The 14,275-nt window shown below is 38.0% G+C and overlaps 1 protein-coding gene across 9 annotated transcripts; it reads right to left on the reverse strand.

The window, feature by feature from the left end:
* Positions 1-452: 452 nt before the first annotated feature.
* Positions 453-14,122, reverse strand: MCMDC2 (minichromosome maintenance domain containing 2). 9 transcript variants are annotated; one of them, XM_032679782.1, is made up of 16 exons: positions 13,153-14,122; positions 12,776-13,036; positions 10,600-10,733; positions 10,381-10,511; positions 10,228-10,287; positions 9,716-9,911; positions 8,689-8,811; positions 8,418-8,525; positions 7,234-7,401; positions 6,494-6,725; positions 4,531-4,736; positions 3,606-3,772; positions 3,092-3,268; positions 2,236-2,378; positions 1,623-1,732; positions 453-1,114 (listed from the first exon to the last, which is right to left on the reverse strand). In XM_032679782.1, exons 2-16 carry the CDS (start codon positions 12,817-12,819, stop codon positions 948-950), a joined length of 2,166 nt encoding a protein of 721 aa, XP_032535673.1. In that variant the 5' UTR covers positions 12,820-13,036; positions 13,153-14,122; the 3' UTR covers positions 453-947. The 9 variants fall into 9 exon arrangements, with proteins under 9 accessions (XP_032535673.1, XP_032535679.1, XP_032535687.1 ...); XM_032679840.1 differs by adding an exon at positions 11,453-11,541 and having other exon boundaries at positions 454-1,114; positions 12,776-14,122; XM_032679830.1 differs by lacking the exons at positions 12,776-13,036; positions 13,153-14,122 and adding exons at positions 11,453-11,541; positions 12,076-12,670 and having other exon boundaries at positions 454-1,114.
* Between the last annotated feature and the right edge of the window lie 153 nt (positions 14,123-14,275).

Below are 14,275 nucleotides of genomic sequence, written 5' to 3' on the forward strand. Positions count from 1 at the left end.
CAGGAGGTCTGTACAATTTTAGTGCTGCTTTTTTATTTAACTTATATCTCTTGGATGTAAAACTTGCTGAGGATTGTCTAGTGCTATATCCTTTCTAGGAAGATGAAATACAGAAAAGCCCATAGTTGGGGAAGCATACTGTACCTCAGACACCTCATCTTTTACCACACCATTCTTCACACTTGTTTTTGCAGTGAAGTAGAGGTGAACTCATTGAGCTACCTGCCTACCAGGTTGTCTGATATTACTTTTCACTCTCCTGTGGCATTCTGCTATCCCCTGCAGCCTGCATAAAATGATGTGGAAACATGGGGGGCATGTGTTTTTTGGTTTTTTTTTTTTTTTTTTTTTTTTTTTTTTATTGCAGGAGCACACTGGCATCCTTGTCTAATACTATGTTGCTGTAATGTAAAAAAAGACACAGAACATGAAGCAGTATGGTGATGCTTTTATACATTTCAAAATTTATACAGCATGAGTAATGAAAGTTGGCTTGAACTAGGAAAAGTTTTAATGTACTTAAAACTACTTAACCCTCTGGGTGATACACCTGAAAAGAAGCAACAAGAAAAACTGCAGTGAATTCACGTAGTTGAAAGGCAACATTAGATTCTGAAGTTGGGGGTTAAATTTTAGTTGTCTTACTAAAAACCCTGCTTAGTCCTCATTTAACAGTGAATGAACATTTGTAGCTAGGAAGAGAGGTTCTGATTGTGGCTACATTCTGGGGCCATGGCCTCCCAGGATGAAGGCATCCCTCCTACCTTCAAAGAACACTGTCAAAAAACTAGCAATTCAAATCCTCTTGGATATGCTTTATTCCTTATAAAACAGCACTGAACTGTCTTAGACAACTAGTAAGTTTTTTATATTTTTGTATTTCTAACTCAATAAAATAGTCTCTCAAAAAGCCAAAGCTTCAGGCTTTGCTCCACAGAGAGGAGTTTTTACTCTTCATTAGTGTTGATGTGCATTCCTGGACCATATGCAGCAATAAACTTCAGGAGTTCATGGTGACACTGCATGAGGTAAATATCTCTCTGTTGCAGGGAGTTTTCATCACTGAGGTCAAATGGAAATACAGAATTTGGTGCTACACATAATGCAGATGTGCCTAAGCAAAGAGGAAATCAAGACTTAGGCTGAAAGACTTGATAAATTTTAGACAGTACTTTGAGATGAAAAAAGTGTGACACAGATTATATAGTAATGCAATCTTCTGTGTTACCATTTTTAACTGTTAGATCATAATTCTAACCTTGTTTCTAAAGCTGTGTGTGAACAAATGTGACTGTGATGCTTGATAAACAAACTAAAAAATCCCAACCCTTGTTTTCAGCTTCCCCAAGAAGGGAAATCTGTCCTTTAACCTGACCAGTGTTAGAGGAGCAACACCTCAAATAAACCAGCATGAAGGACAGTCTTGGTGCTGGCCTGTGGCCTAATTATGTACAGCACTGAGGCTCAGCAGGGAAACCAACTGACAGACTTTTCCAATACCAGCTTCAACAGTGGAAACTCTGGATTTTGATTTGAAACGATCTATTACTGCAATCAGTTGATACAAACGTTTTTCAAACTAACAAACATGAATAACCTAAAGACTGAGTTGCATTATTTACCGTGTTTTAGGGTAAGAGATGACTCAAGTAACAAGATGGCAATCAAAGCATCTTCCTCACGTACTGTGTGTCTTAAACTTAGCTTGGTATGAGCCTTAGACAGTGAAATCCTAAGAGATCAATATAAGCATGTCAGAAATAAAAAATACTGCAGAAGTGAATGCAATGTGTATTGCCCTGTTTCAACCACTTGTGTAAATCAAAAGTTAACACTGACGTGTTTTCATACTTCAGCTGTGCAGTTATACTTACCACTGACAAAATACATATTATGCTATGAAAGCAGTAGAAGTTGGCATATTATCTATTGTTAATACTTGTTTTGCTCCCATAATAAAGCTGTGGATATTTAAATCCCATTTTTGTTTTTCTAGATAGCTTCAATAATAATATTTGTTTTGTAAATCACTGTTATATTTTTTTGCTTGGAAAAGTTCTTTGAACTTGGATTTCTTTCGGCATTCATAAGCAATAAATAAGATCCTTTATACTTGACCTTTTCAAAACATAAGAGTCTTGTCTAGATTTTTATTAAGCAAGCTCTTGACCAGATTAGCGCAATTTCTCTTTGAAACACAGGTGTGTTTCCCTTACTGTGAAAAGTAGGACTCACAGAATTTTTAGTGCAGATGCTGATAATGTTGATCCATGAACGGAATCTCTTCTCACCCTGCGACTTGCAAGATAGTAGCCTTGAATGAGGTTCTCTGCTTCTGAACTCAGTTCAACATGAAGATTCTTAGCAAACAAAATAAACTAGAGAAAGAGGGTATACAGTGAAAATATTTAACTGTAAAAAAAAAAAGAATTGAATTTTTTTTTCACACCTTTTAACATACTAGTGGCATAGTAATATAGGCTGTACAGTATTATAAAAGCTATTGGTAGAAAACAGAGACAGTTGTCACCATTTGACTGCTGAAAAGGGAAAATATTTAACATAATAAGGATAGATCTAGGATAGTAAACATAGGATGGGTTTGGGTTGGAAGGGACCTTAAAGATCATCTAGTTTCAACTCCTCTGCCGTGGGCAGGGACACTTTCCACTGGATGGAGTTGCTCAGAGCTCCATCCAACCTGGCCTCGAACGCTTTGAGGGAATCATCTCTTAATTATACTAGAGATAATGATAGTTTATGTAGAATGGAATATTAACTTGTACTACTGATTATAAACTTTTCTTGTCAGAAGTAGCCATAGAAGATCTGTTCTCATATGAATGTAAACCTAGTATGGTTTCCAGAAATATTATCAAACTGAATTTATTATGCTGACCATTTTAAAAAACTGGAGTTGCTTCTTTTGATGATCCTATTAGTGCTAGTGAGAATATGGGAGGGGGAAAGGACAGAAAGTGAGTATCAAAAATAAGTAATCAGACTGTGCAGAGAGAACCTTCTGATGCCAAAACCAGTATGATATTCCCAAATATAATGCATGTCTAAATTATTGTGTACAATCTGTTACCTCCTCATAATCCTGTGTTCTGAACTGCTGTGAGACTTTGTACAGCATGGCTTCAGGATTAATGGCTTTTTTCAAGATATGGTGTACAAGAGGAGAAGATAGTCGACACGAAGGAAACTCATTGTATATCAAGAGCCCAAAATCATCTACAAGGTTAGCTGGAATCAAACTCATGTCCTAAAGAGAAGACCCAGAGAACAAAAACAATTACTTTATTTTGGGCTTTTGACTTGTAGAAACATCACAGTGTTTTCCATCTGAAATATTCCATATTCATTATACTGCAAGATTATCCAATGAATTTACCTTAACAGTAAAATTTTGTTTCACTGATCCCTACATTTGGGAAAGCTACCTCATTTTAGAAGATACTTGATTTAAAGTCACTAAAGTTGTGACTTTTCTGGAAATACTAACAAGTTTAATTGTTTTCATTATTTTATCAGTTGAAATAACAATAAACACAAATAACAGCTATAATACACTTCCTGTCATAATAAGGCATGTGCTTTACCATTTGTCCAATTAAAAAGTCCTCCTTTTGTATATGTTTCTTGGAGGAAGAATCCACATCCACAAAAGACCAAAAATTGGTCTGAACTGAAATAGTAACTTGTTGGTCAGCTTCTTCTCCGTACTTCTTCCCAGGAATAAATACTGTTGTTGTTCTGCTCTCTAGTACTAGGATAAGACAAAACTAATCAGTTACATGATCGATTCAGCTTGACTATAAATTGTAGTACCACACACATTATCTGAAACCAGTCACGATTATGATTTCACAGAATCACAGGATATGCTGAGTTGGAACAGACTGACAAGGATCATCAAGTCCAACTCCTGGTTCTGCACAGGGCCATCCTCAAGAGTCACACCACATGCCTGAGAATATCATCCAAATGGTTTGTGGATTCTGCCAGGCTTGGTGCTGTGACCACTTCCCTGGGGAGCCTGTTCCAGTGTCCAACCACCTCTGGGTGAAAAGCCTCTTTCTAATATCCAACCTAAACCTACCCTGGCACAGCTCAGGCCATTCCCTTGGGTTCTGTCACTGGTTACCACAGAGAAGAGATCAGTGCCTGCCCCCCCTCTTCCCCTCACAAGGAAGTTGTAGACTGCTGAGGTCTCCCCTCAGTCTTTTCCAGGCTGAACAGACCAGTCAACTCAGCTGCTCCTCATAAGGCTTCCCCTTAAGGCCCTTCACCATCTTTGTTGCCCTCATTTCTCTGAATTGCCATGACTAATGGATCTCAGTAGTGCAGCAAATACAAGTTTACAGGACCTTGGCTTTTTTGTCCTTATTTCTTACACAGACTCATTAAAAACAGCTTACGGATTTTTGAAGCATTTGAGGCCTGTAAGCTGGGGATCAAACCCAGCTGTGAATTTCTGTGTTTGTTTAGTTCTCTCCCCTCATCTGTTTGGAGGTGGGAGATTACCAGACTGTAGAAGTTCAAGTTTATCCTTTTTATATGAAGATAAGTCTCCTATGTAACAGACACCACCCTTGGCCAGCACAGCGCTGCAGGCTTGAATACTGGCACTTCCAGTTCCATGTTTATCTTTGGACACAGCAGGAAAAATTTCACTGGAAGGTGGGTGTCGTATGCCACGAGGCAGAAGGCATAAACTGTAATTCAGAAGCCTGCAGGATTAAATAATTCTGTCAGTCATAAGTTCTTAAATTATTGGTCACTTTTAAAAAAAACTTAATACCATGCTTAATATATATAAATACCATTATAAAGTATTAAGACTCACTTAGATACAACAACAAGAAAAAAACCCCTTAATATGAAACCAGTGTCAAAACTAAATGTTTAAGTTTGAATGCAAAGGTAGAGCTCCAAGCTTTCTCTCCAACAGGATGGTATTTCTTATGGATTAAACATAGGCAAACTGTGGTTTGCAATAGAAGTGATTTCTAGGAAGTCAAAGAAGTCTCATAATAACCCCATATTGTTAACTCCTCTTTCTATTCTAGAGATACTTTCCCAGTGATTTAAAAGGTAAGAGGATTAGTAATCCTGGCCATCTGGGAAAAATGAAAAGGCTGGAACTTCTAAGCTCTGCCTTCTTGGCTTACACCCCCACCTCCCCAATTCTTTTGGAGAAAGAAGGTATAGAATATCTTTTTCATCCCCTGTACTGTGTTCCTTGGCACAGAGATGTTGCAAATTGTCTGTCTGGTTCCACAATCAAAGGTTTCTAATGATTTTAAGATGTCAGAGCATGGTTTATCCTACTGTTAATACCAGGGAGAAAATGACTGAGCAAAACTGGTAAGTATTAGTAAACAGAGTATCACACCAATAGATAAATGATGTAGGAAATGCCTACTTTGACAGGCTGCTGATAGTAAAATACTGTGCACATGCAAGACAATACAGATTACAATATTGATCAAGATTTACAGTGTGCAACTCTTTTAATATTAACCAGATGTTTTGATTCTTAAAACACTCTGAGCTCCTGCTTCTCCTATGAAATCTTACTCTAAACCTGGGGGAAAAAAAAAAATCTTGCAGCCCACATTTTTAAAATTTGAACTAATTTTTCTTCAGTTCAATTTTGAAATGGTCTAAGTATTTTTTTCCCACAACATAAAATATTAATGAATTTTTTTTAAGAAGTTCCAAATTAAAATCAGGTTCGTGCCACTTTCAAAAATCTTTTTCAAAAATAAAAGTGAAGCCCTATTTTGATCTTGGGAACAAGAAAGCAGTTTTGTTTAAGATAATGTAATTTTAAAGCTGAACATATTGTACTTTTCAGCAGTTTATATAAAATTGTGTTTACAGTTTATAGTTGTACTAAGAGGTAAATACATAAAGTGGGAAAATATAGAAAAATGTTTAGTTAAAGGCAACAATAACTGGATTTATGGTCGACGTGTAAAGATGTGTGTGACTTGTGATACTTTATCAGTACAGTTATTATGAAAAAGAGAGATAAAAATGTGAGTAACGATTTACACACTGCTTATTAACTGAAAATGCTGATGGCTGGGAACCAGTGATGGAAAGGCTTCAAGTGACACAAGATTTTAAAAGTTTAGTCCTTTGTTTTTATCATGACCAGCTCCTGGGACAGTCTTCAGTTTTGATTTTAGAATAATGTTTTGTTTGAGCTCTGCTGAACAGTGCTAGTGCTGAATTCTTATTGCTGTCATTATGAGAGTGGTAAGAGGGTTTATTATTAGTAAAGTTGTGATCTACATTTATCATTTGAAAGAAATAAAAATGTCTCCGGGAAAAAAAAATTATTATTTTTACTAACTTTGAGTCTTGCATTTTTTTTTATATATATAGTCTCTAGCTTTTCATGTAAGACTGATCCTATTGTCTTTAAAAATACTAATTTTAAATTCTACTTTATGTGAAAAATAAGGAGTCTCTTTACCTATCAATTACTAGTGTGTCACTTGTCACAATCAACAGATCCAGATAATCTGCATTTTCTTTTTCACATGTCTGTACTAGGCTCAGCAATATTGCAAGTTTAAGAGTATTGTAAGTGCCTGGTGGAACAACTTCAGAAGCAAAGATGTTGGCCAAGACAGCAGTAAACCTCCAGCATGAACTTGAAGTCAATGAGAGCAGATACTTAAAATTGTCACTGAGAAAAGAAGGACCTAATGGAAACAAAGTAGAGGTTAACAAACACTTAAGAGAGACCTATACAGATATATTAGAACAAATCACTAATTAATTCTAGTCTTGATACAAAACTTAATTAATATGTTTCTGTATTAAGCACAAGTTCAGAATGTAAACATCTGACAACTGTACTACTAAAAAGTAGTAAAGGTAAAAAGTAAAAAGGTTGAAGGGAATAACAAACTCAAATATCAGGTTCATTTAACATGATTTCAAAGTGCCTTCCAATGGATAGGAGAAGTTGGAAAGAGAAGTTGAAAAACTGCAGTAAATAATTAGGTAGTTTCCCAATGCATGGAAAGCGGGCAAAAGCAGATATTATCCAATAACAGCAAGTACACATTTCAGACTGCAATAGGAAAGTCCCTGAGTGGTTTTGTAATCTGGACCTCTAGGGAATAGAAAAGTATACCAATTCTCAAGATTTTGTTCCAGAAGGTTTTGCAACTTTTTTTCAGTCAATTTTTAAAGGAACTTTCTTACCATTTGGTTTGCAGAGCTGTATGCTATTTACTTCTATACATGCAGTAGCTTGTAAGCCATTTTGTACACAAGCTGGAATTCCTATAATCCTGTAGTGGTTTCCTATTGTCATTTTATTGGCCAGTTCATCTAGAAATAAATAAAAAAGAAAAGGAGGGGGAGGCGGACCTGCAGATATGTTAGGGCATAAAAATAATTTTAAAGACATGGTCAGAAAACTTCTTCACAATCTGAATGTTGGATTTTATGATTTAACATCAGCAGAAAACAACAGCTGGATTCCAGGTTGACCATAATGGACTAGAATAAAATGAAGCATACAATTCTAATTAATTAGTGCAAAAGGTAAGGAAGGCACACTGGGTGAGGAAAAATAGTTTCCTGATAAAGAAATGGATGCATTTAGTTCTGCATCGAAAAGGAAATGGACAGTTGTTTGCAAGTATGTGTTTCTACTTGTAAATTTCTGGCAACACCATTTCAGTAACTGTTCCATAAAATGTCACAGAAAAAAACCCAACACAATAAAGAGTAGATACAGATTACACAGATTTCGAAAAGACTCACAAATAGCTTTGAGAACCTTAGTATTTCTGTGCATATTTAAAAAAAAGTCCATTTATTTTTTTGGAAATGAGAACTAGATCCAACCAAATATGAATCAGCCTGTGAGGCACTGTCTAGCCTCACTGATCACTGAAGCCACTGGAAATTTAATGCATGCAACTCATGGTATCTTACCCATAGATTGGTTTTTAGTAGTAGGTAGGTAGTGGTAACAGAAGCCAAGAATCGTGATGGAATGTGGAAAACAGCTAGATTGAGGAAAGATGTTAAAAAGGCATGAAGTTAGTACAGAACAGCATTACCAAAGGAAGTGGAAAGGAGGAACAAACAAATGACAGAATGCAACACTGCTGAGCTGGCCAGGAGATTTTCTTTAAATGGAGGTACAAAAGCGAACATGAGAGTTTTGCTTTGTGCACTCTGCAATCACCTGGGCATACTGTTTTGTCACCTACCTAATTTCAATAAAATTAAGGGAGGGGAATACATAAAGACGTGCAATGTAAATTTTGAGTTCCACCATTCTATCCAGAGAAATGGAGTTCCAGGTAAAATGCAAGGGATTATTACAGTTCGATTCTAAAACATTTTTGACAAATCTCTAAAATTCAGCTTACCTCTCAAGAAAACTGTAAATGCCTGAATCCTAAAATGTGATTTATCGTTGGAATATCCTTTCAAAGCATTCAGAATTTTAGCATCAATCATTTCAACTATTTGTTTATCTTTCAAAACAAAAGCAGAGAATAAAGTTAGTTCTCTCGAAAACATTTTTTTTTTAATGACTGGTTTATTCCGGGGCTTTTTCCACTTAACTATTTTGTTTACTTATTGTGTAACAGAAATAGGAAAGTACCAGATCTGAAAATAAGATTACATAGATCCTACCACCAAGTACTCTAAATTTCATGTCTTCCTGCAGTGGTGAAGAACACAAGCTACACACAAAATCAGTCCTAACTGTGGCAGACTCTGTAGCTCCAGGGCAATGCACTCTGATGTACCTAAACCCTAAAAAAGAAATAACAATTTACCAAACATTTCGAGGGCATAGCTTTAGTTTTAAAATTCTCATCAAGAACAGAAGCGATTAAAATACTGGACAGTGAAATTCCAAATTTATCGTGTGTTTCTTTAGATGAGCCTCCCTTCATATACGCTGCTTCCACTAAAACGATGCATATAATTTGCTGTGGCTTGACCACGAGATGGCAGAATTTCCCACTGCACATTCCCAAGCGGAACGGGTTGGCCGGGCTTTCTGAGGAGCGAGCCACTGCGGCTTCTGCCTGGCGTGGGAATGACATGGGATATGGAGGTACGTGCCCTCATAAAGATATCTGTATGATTTATTCTGCAGTCTCCAAACTTTGAGATTTATAGTCTCTTTTATAACTGTATGGTCTCTGTTACAGGAGGAATCAAACAAAACAGCCTTAAAAATACTTCAGGCCTCACCCCACAATGGTACTCCAAGAAGTAGTTCCACAGAAGTCAGCTACTCATTAAAGCAAACTTGTTCTGTGCTTGAAGCCTTTGCCAGCCACTTAAGCATATTGTTCTGTGGTATTTTTATGTAATAAGAAACACAGTTTCCAAGGGAAAAGGTATTTTACTAGTTTAGCTCTTTTACTTTCAAATATTTTGGCAACATATCTTTTCCCATATAAACTATCTTCTGCATTAGGAAAAGGGATTGCTGGCATAGCTATGCTCCAGAAACATTTAATAATGCTGGGCAAGGTCCATTGCTTTCGATTAATAAAAATCCTACTGTGCTTATTACAAAAATGTATGCATAATAAAACTATATAGGAAAATACCTTTTTTATGTTAGGCTTTTAATCTCTCATTACCAAATTTATTAAAAAGCTTTTGAAATAGTACCGATTTTTATTTATTTATTTTTTACTACCTTCAGAGAATGGACAGGTTTCCTCAGCACAAAGAAATCTTGCTCCTTGTGTGTATTTTGTTACAGTTCCCATTGCAATCACTATCCCTTCAGACATATAAAATCTTTGAGATGTGTAATTAAAGGGATATGCAGAAAGACTCAGAACATAACTTGGTAAAGGTGGCAAATGTGTTGGTTTCAGCAATATACTGATCTAGCAAGAGACACAATTGCATTAATATAATAAAAATATATTTTAATTTAAAACTGCTTTACTTTCCATGGAAGAACACACAACATGATATCTAAATATTAAAAATATTTTCAGAAACACATGAAGAGTAATTACGTTTTGTATTAATTATCTCAAAATTCTTGCAATATGGCTGGGTGGAACTTCCAGCTATTTTTAATTAGAAATAATACTACAGCCAAAGGGAAAATGAAAACTTAATACAAAAACATTTGTTAATACTTCACTATACTTAGAAGATGTAAGATCTAAATGGAGAAAAACAATGCAGACTCACCTGGGCCTCTGTCTCCAATTGCTCAATTAATGATAATGTCTTAATAGCTATGAAGCATACCTATGACAGAAAAATAACTTCATTTTAGAACAGAAGTCTTGTTAAAATATCAAAGCCATACTTTTGTCTACTCATCTATAAATATACACTTACTGACTGAAAAATCTGTGCAGCTTGTAGGGGATTATGAAGAATATAGTTTCCAAGAGTTGCATCCAATTCAGCAATGTCAGAAGGATTTATTGAAATAATGAAACGATAAACAGCATAACTTTGTTTTGAATCTGCAGGAGCAAAAAGCATCTTATAATAACAGAGATTTGTGTGACATTATGTATCAATTTAACAGACTATGTATTAAGTGAGTAATACCATTATATCTTTTGCAATCATGCACAAATTTCTGAAGACCGCCACTTCTGTCAAGGTAAACAAGGGCAACTTCCCTCATTTTCTGTATTTCAGGATGCATCTTCCAAGATTTTTTCTCAAACTGTGGGTATAAACTGTGAAAAAACTATATTAGAACTTCTACTACTACTACTACTACTGGTATATATTAGCAAATCTACACAAAATTAAAATAGCCCTTTTTTTCAAACTATGCAATTCTTTAAGGATTTTGAAATGACATGAATGGAAGCTGTTTCCAGTAGCTGAAGCATACTCCATTCCTAGAGTGAATTTCTGAAGAATGGTCAAATGTGTTTCCCTGCCCCTCCCCCCTGTGAATTATTTCACTCTCCTAATTCCCTAACCCATGAAATTAGAGCTTGCATTTAATTTAACCCTGTTTATTTTATAGGTATAATCAGTCTATCAAAAGTAAGACTTAAAATTTTATCTCCCTTATTTGATAAGTCTGTCATAGCTGTTAAAAGTGTGAAATTAGGAAACATCTTTTCTCTTCTTTAAAATCTTTCCTACTCTGCTGTTACCTTTTGTAGCACCCACTTAAGATGCTGATCTCGCAAACACTTATTTCCATCCATGTACACAGAAGATCAATTTTGATTCCCATAGACAAAACTTTACAATTACAATTTTGTTTTGGAGGCTGACCATGATCTTCAGTGCTGTCTTCATTGTGTATTACCCACATATCTACTTTTTTTTTTTTAAGTGTAGAGTCTCATACCACGAAGCGCTATTTTGCAGAATTTAGAGGAATTACTAAGGCCAAAACATGGCATTTTGTATATATGCATCTGTTTTACTGTCTTACAGATTTTCTTCTGCAAAGTGTCCTTTGTCCTCTCTGTAGATGACCAGTGTGAAATGCCATTCAGATCTTCAAAAGTAAGATTTAGGTACCTGATAAGGGATAGGACACAGAATTACTGAGCTGATGAGGAATCAAAGCTCATAGCATATGGAAGATCCCCTGTAGGGGTTCACAGAAGTGGCTTCAGGAGGATAAAAAGATCAACACCTAATAGAGGAGTAACTGGTTTCCAGCACAGTGTCAGTGTGGCAGCAATGTAAAACCCCGTGGCCTGAGAATTGTATGCTGTGGGCTGGGATGTGTTTAGTGCCTTAAGTAACAAATTATAAGCACAAATTGAAATAGAATTTATAATAGGGATTTTATTTTTTTCCCAGTTTCTTTAGGGTTACTCCTGCACAAATCTTCAGCAAGAAGGGATTAAAGAAACACACACTGTAGCACCCTGGACCCCCTGTTTCCTGGCCCAGAAAAACAGGACTAACCAAACAACTAGGAAAGATTAAGCTATGGCCCAGCTCAGTGTGCACTGAAGAGTCACCACCTAAGCTTCAAAAAATAAAGCCTGACTATTCCCGCTACCACGGTGACTGTGTTCACCAGCGTCCCCACAGCCAGCTAACCCTATTTGTGACTTGGTGTGGATACCCATCATCTCTCATCTGGCTTCAGGCTCCGGCCATCAGCACCCCTTCCTCACAGACACCTCCACCAAAGTATTCTCCAGGCTTCCTATGCCCCCTCCTAAGCACTGCCGGAGCGGCAGCAATGGGCACTGGCCATGGGCACCGGCCATGGGCACCGAGGGGACCGGGCCGCCCTCACCGCGGGGCTCGAACCCTGACACTGCTCCCTGCGAGGCGCCGCTGTGCCCGCGGGGAGGCGAACGGGGCCGTGTACGAGGCGGCAGCGAGGGCTCCACGGCCGCAGGACTGGACTCTTGGCGCCGCTCCCTCAGCCCCTCATGCGGCGGGAACGAGCCCCGAGCCAGCGGCGGCGCGGGCGGGAACGGCGCCACATCCCGCAGGGCTCAGCGCCGCCGAGCCACGTCCCGGAGGGGAGCGCCTGTGGACACTCCCAAGTCCTCAGGGAAGGGAAACCCAGGCGCATCCGACACCCACAGATGCCCGAGCCTCGCTGCCACCATCGGGACTGGTGACTCTGCCCCAGGGGACACATGGCTACTGCCTCCACCCACGGGCCAGACAGGGCACTGGACAAGGGTCATGCACTCAGAGCGTATCAAGTACTAAAAGACAACGTACTTATAAGGCCATTTTCTTCCATTAATACATATTGCATGCCAGCCACTCACGAACTTACCTCCTGAGAGAGCACTTCTGAACTCTATTTCTGTTGTATTTCATTTCACACTTTTACAACCACTGTGCATTTTCTTCAGTCCATATTCCTGTGGTCTCTCTTGCTCCCCCCCCTTCTAGGCCAAAAGACTGGAGGGCACAATGGAATGGCAGCATCATTCCTCGGCCTCCACAGCACCTCCACAGCAGAAAGGCCTGCTCCTCATGGGGTGCTTGGGTTCTCTCTCTGGAAGGGGAGGAACAATCCCCTTTCGCTACAGACCTGCATTAGTCACAAGAAGGCAAACTTTACCTTCCTTTATTACTTATATGCCCAACTAGGAAAGGAGTACCAAAGGTGGTTTCCTGTGCAGATCTGGTCTCCTCTCTAGGCTTTACCAAGTGCTTCAGATATCACATTTCAGCTCAGCCCTGGGAGAAGTGGCTACGAACACTCCAAACCCAGCTGTCTCACTTTGGAAACCACCCTCATGTGATTCAGAAATGTAGAACAAGAGCAGAAGTACTGTAAGGCTTTATTGCCTGATGATGTACACAGAGACTGTTAATCTTCAGAAGTCCTGATTCAAGGAACTTAACTATTGCAAGTGATGCATTTAACATGTTCACACTTCACCAAAAAGGCAAAATCTGCTGAAGGAAAAGCTTAATAAGCAATATTAAAAAGCTTAATAAGTAATTATTTAGCTTCTCTCCCAGAAATAACTTCAACTACCACTGCCATAATATTTTCTTAAAGGGGAAAAAAAAAAAAAGAAGGAAAGAACCCCCAAATTTGTGGCCAAAAAGAAAAAAACCAAAAGCCCTCACCCAGTCAGGCAGCTAGGTATGGACATTTTGGAAATACAAGACGAAAATTAAAAAGAGTGCTATCTCCCACAGCAACCATTTCTGAATGAACCCCTCTCCTTCCCACCTCTCTAGAGTAGTGTACCTCCTTGCCATAAAGGGAAGGTAGTTACAGTAGCCACAATAATTTCAGGGGCATACAGAGTAAAAATTCAGTATGAGAATAGATACTTCCTTTCCTATCATTAATTTCTGCTCTCCAGTCCATCAGAGACTGATATTAAAAATATATGTTAAAAAAAACCAAACCAAACCCCAAAAGAACCCAAAACCAAAACAAAATAACACCAAGGTTGTTGCTTCCAAATGATTGTAACTCCAAGAACACTATTCATGAAGTTGTTAGTTGTCCTGAGCAGGCACATAGCTATTTCCAATCCTTGCAGAAGAGAACTATGGAAAATGAGTGCCAAGCCACCACTCCTCTCCCACAAGTGCTACAGTTCCTTCCGACCTTCCATGCCAACGTCAATTTTTACTTCTTTAACCCAATCACTGCTTCCAAAACCTCACATAGCAACTGCTCAGCATCACTTAACCACTATGCAGGAGACTGTGCTATAGGATATACGCTTTGAGACAAGCAAGGAATCCTGTTTTAGTTTCCATTTACCTAATTTTTCACTGTTGACACAACATTTATTTCAAAAGA

The sequence above is a fragment of the Chiroxiphia lanceolata genome, chromosome 1 (genome assembly GCF_009829145.1).
Source record: "Chiroxiphia lanceolata isolate bChiLan1 chromosome 1, bChiLan1.pri, whole genome shotgun sequence".
In the NCBI taxonomy this organism is placed as follows: Eukaryota; Metazoa; Chordata; class Aves; order Passeriformes; family Pipridae; genus Chiroxiphia; species Chiroxiphia lanceolata.

What these genes read in the sequence shown, in the direction of transcription:
- MCMDC2 (XM_032679782.1), bottom strand. Translation starts at nt 12,819, where the DNA reads ATGAAATACAACAGAAATAGAGTTCAGAAGTGCTCTCTCAGGAG. An exon ending in ACAGCTCTGCAAACCAAATG is followed by an intron (nt 6,726 to 7,233) that starts GTAAGAAAGTTC and finishes TGTTTCCATTAG; the next exon opens with GTCCTTCTTTTCTCAGTGAC. An exon ending in ATCTCTTACCCTAAAACACG is followed by an intron (nt 1,115 to 1,622) that starts GTAAATAATGCA and finishes CTCTTTGCTTAG; the next exon opens with GCACATCTGCATTATGTGTA.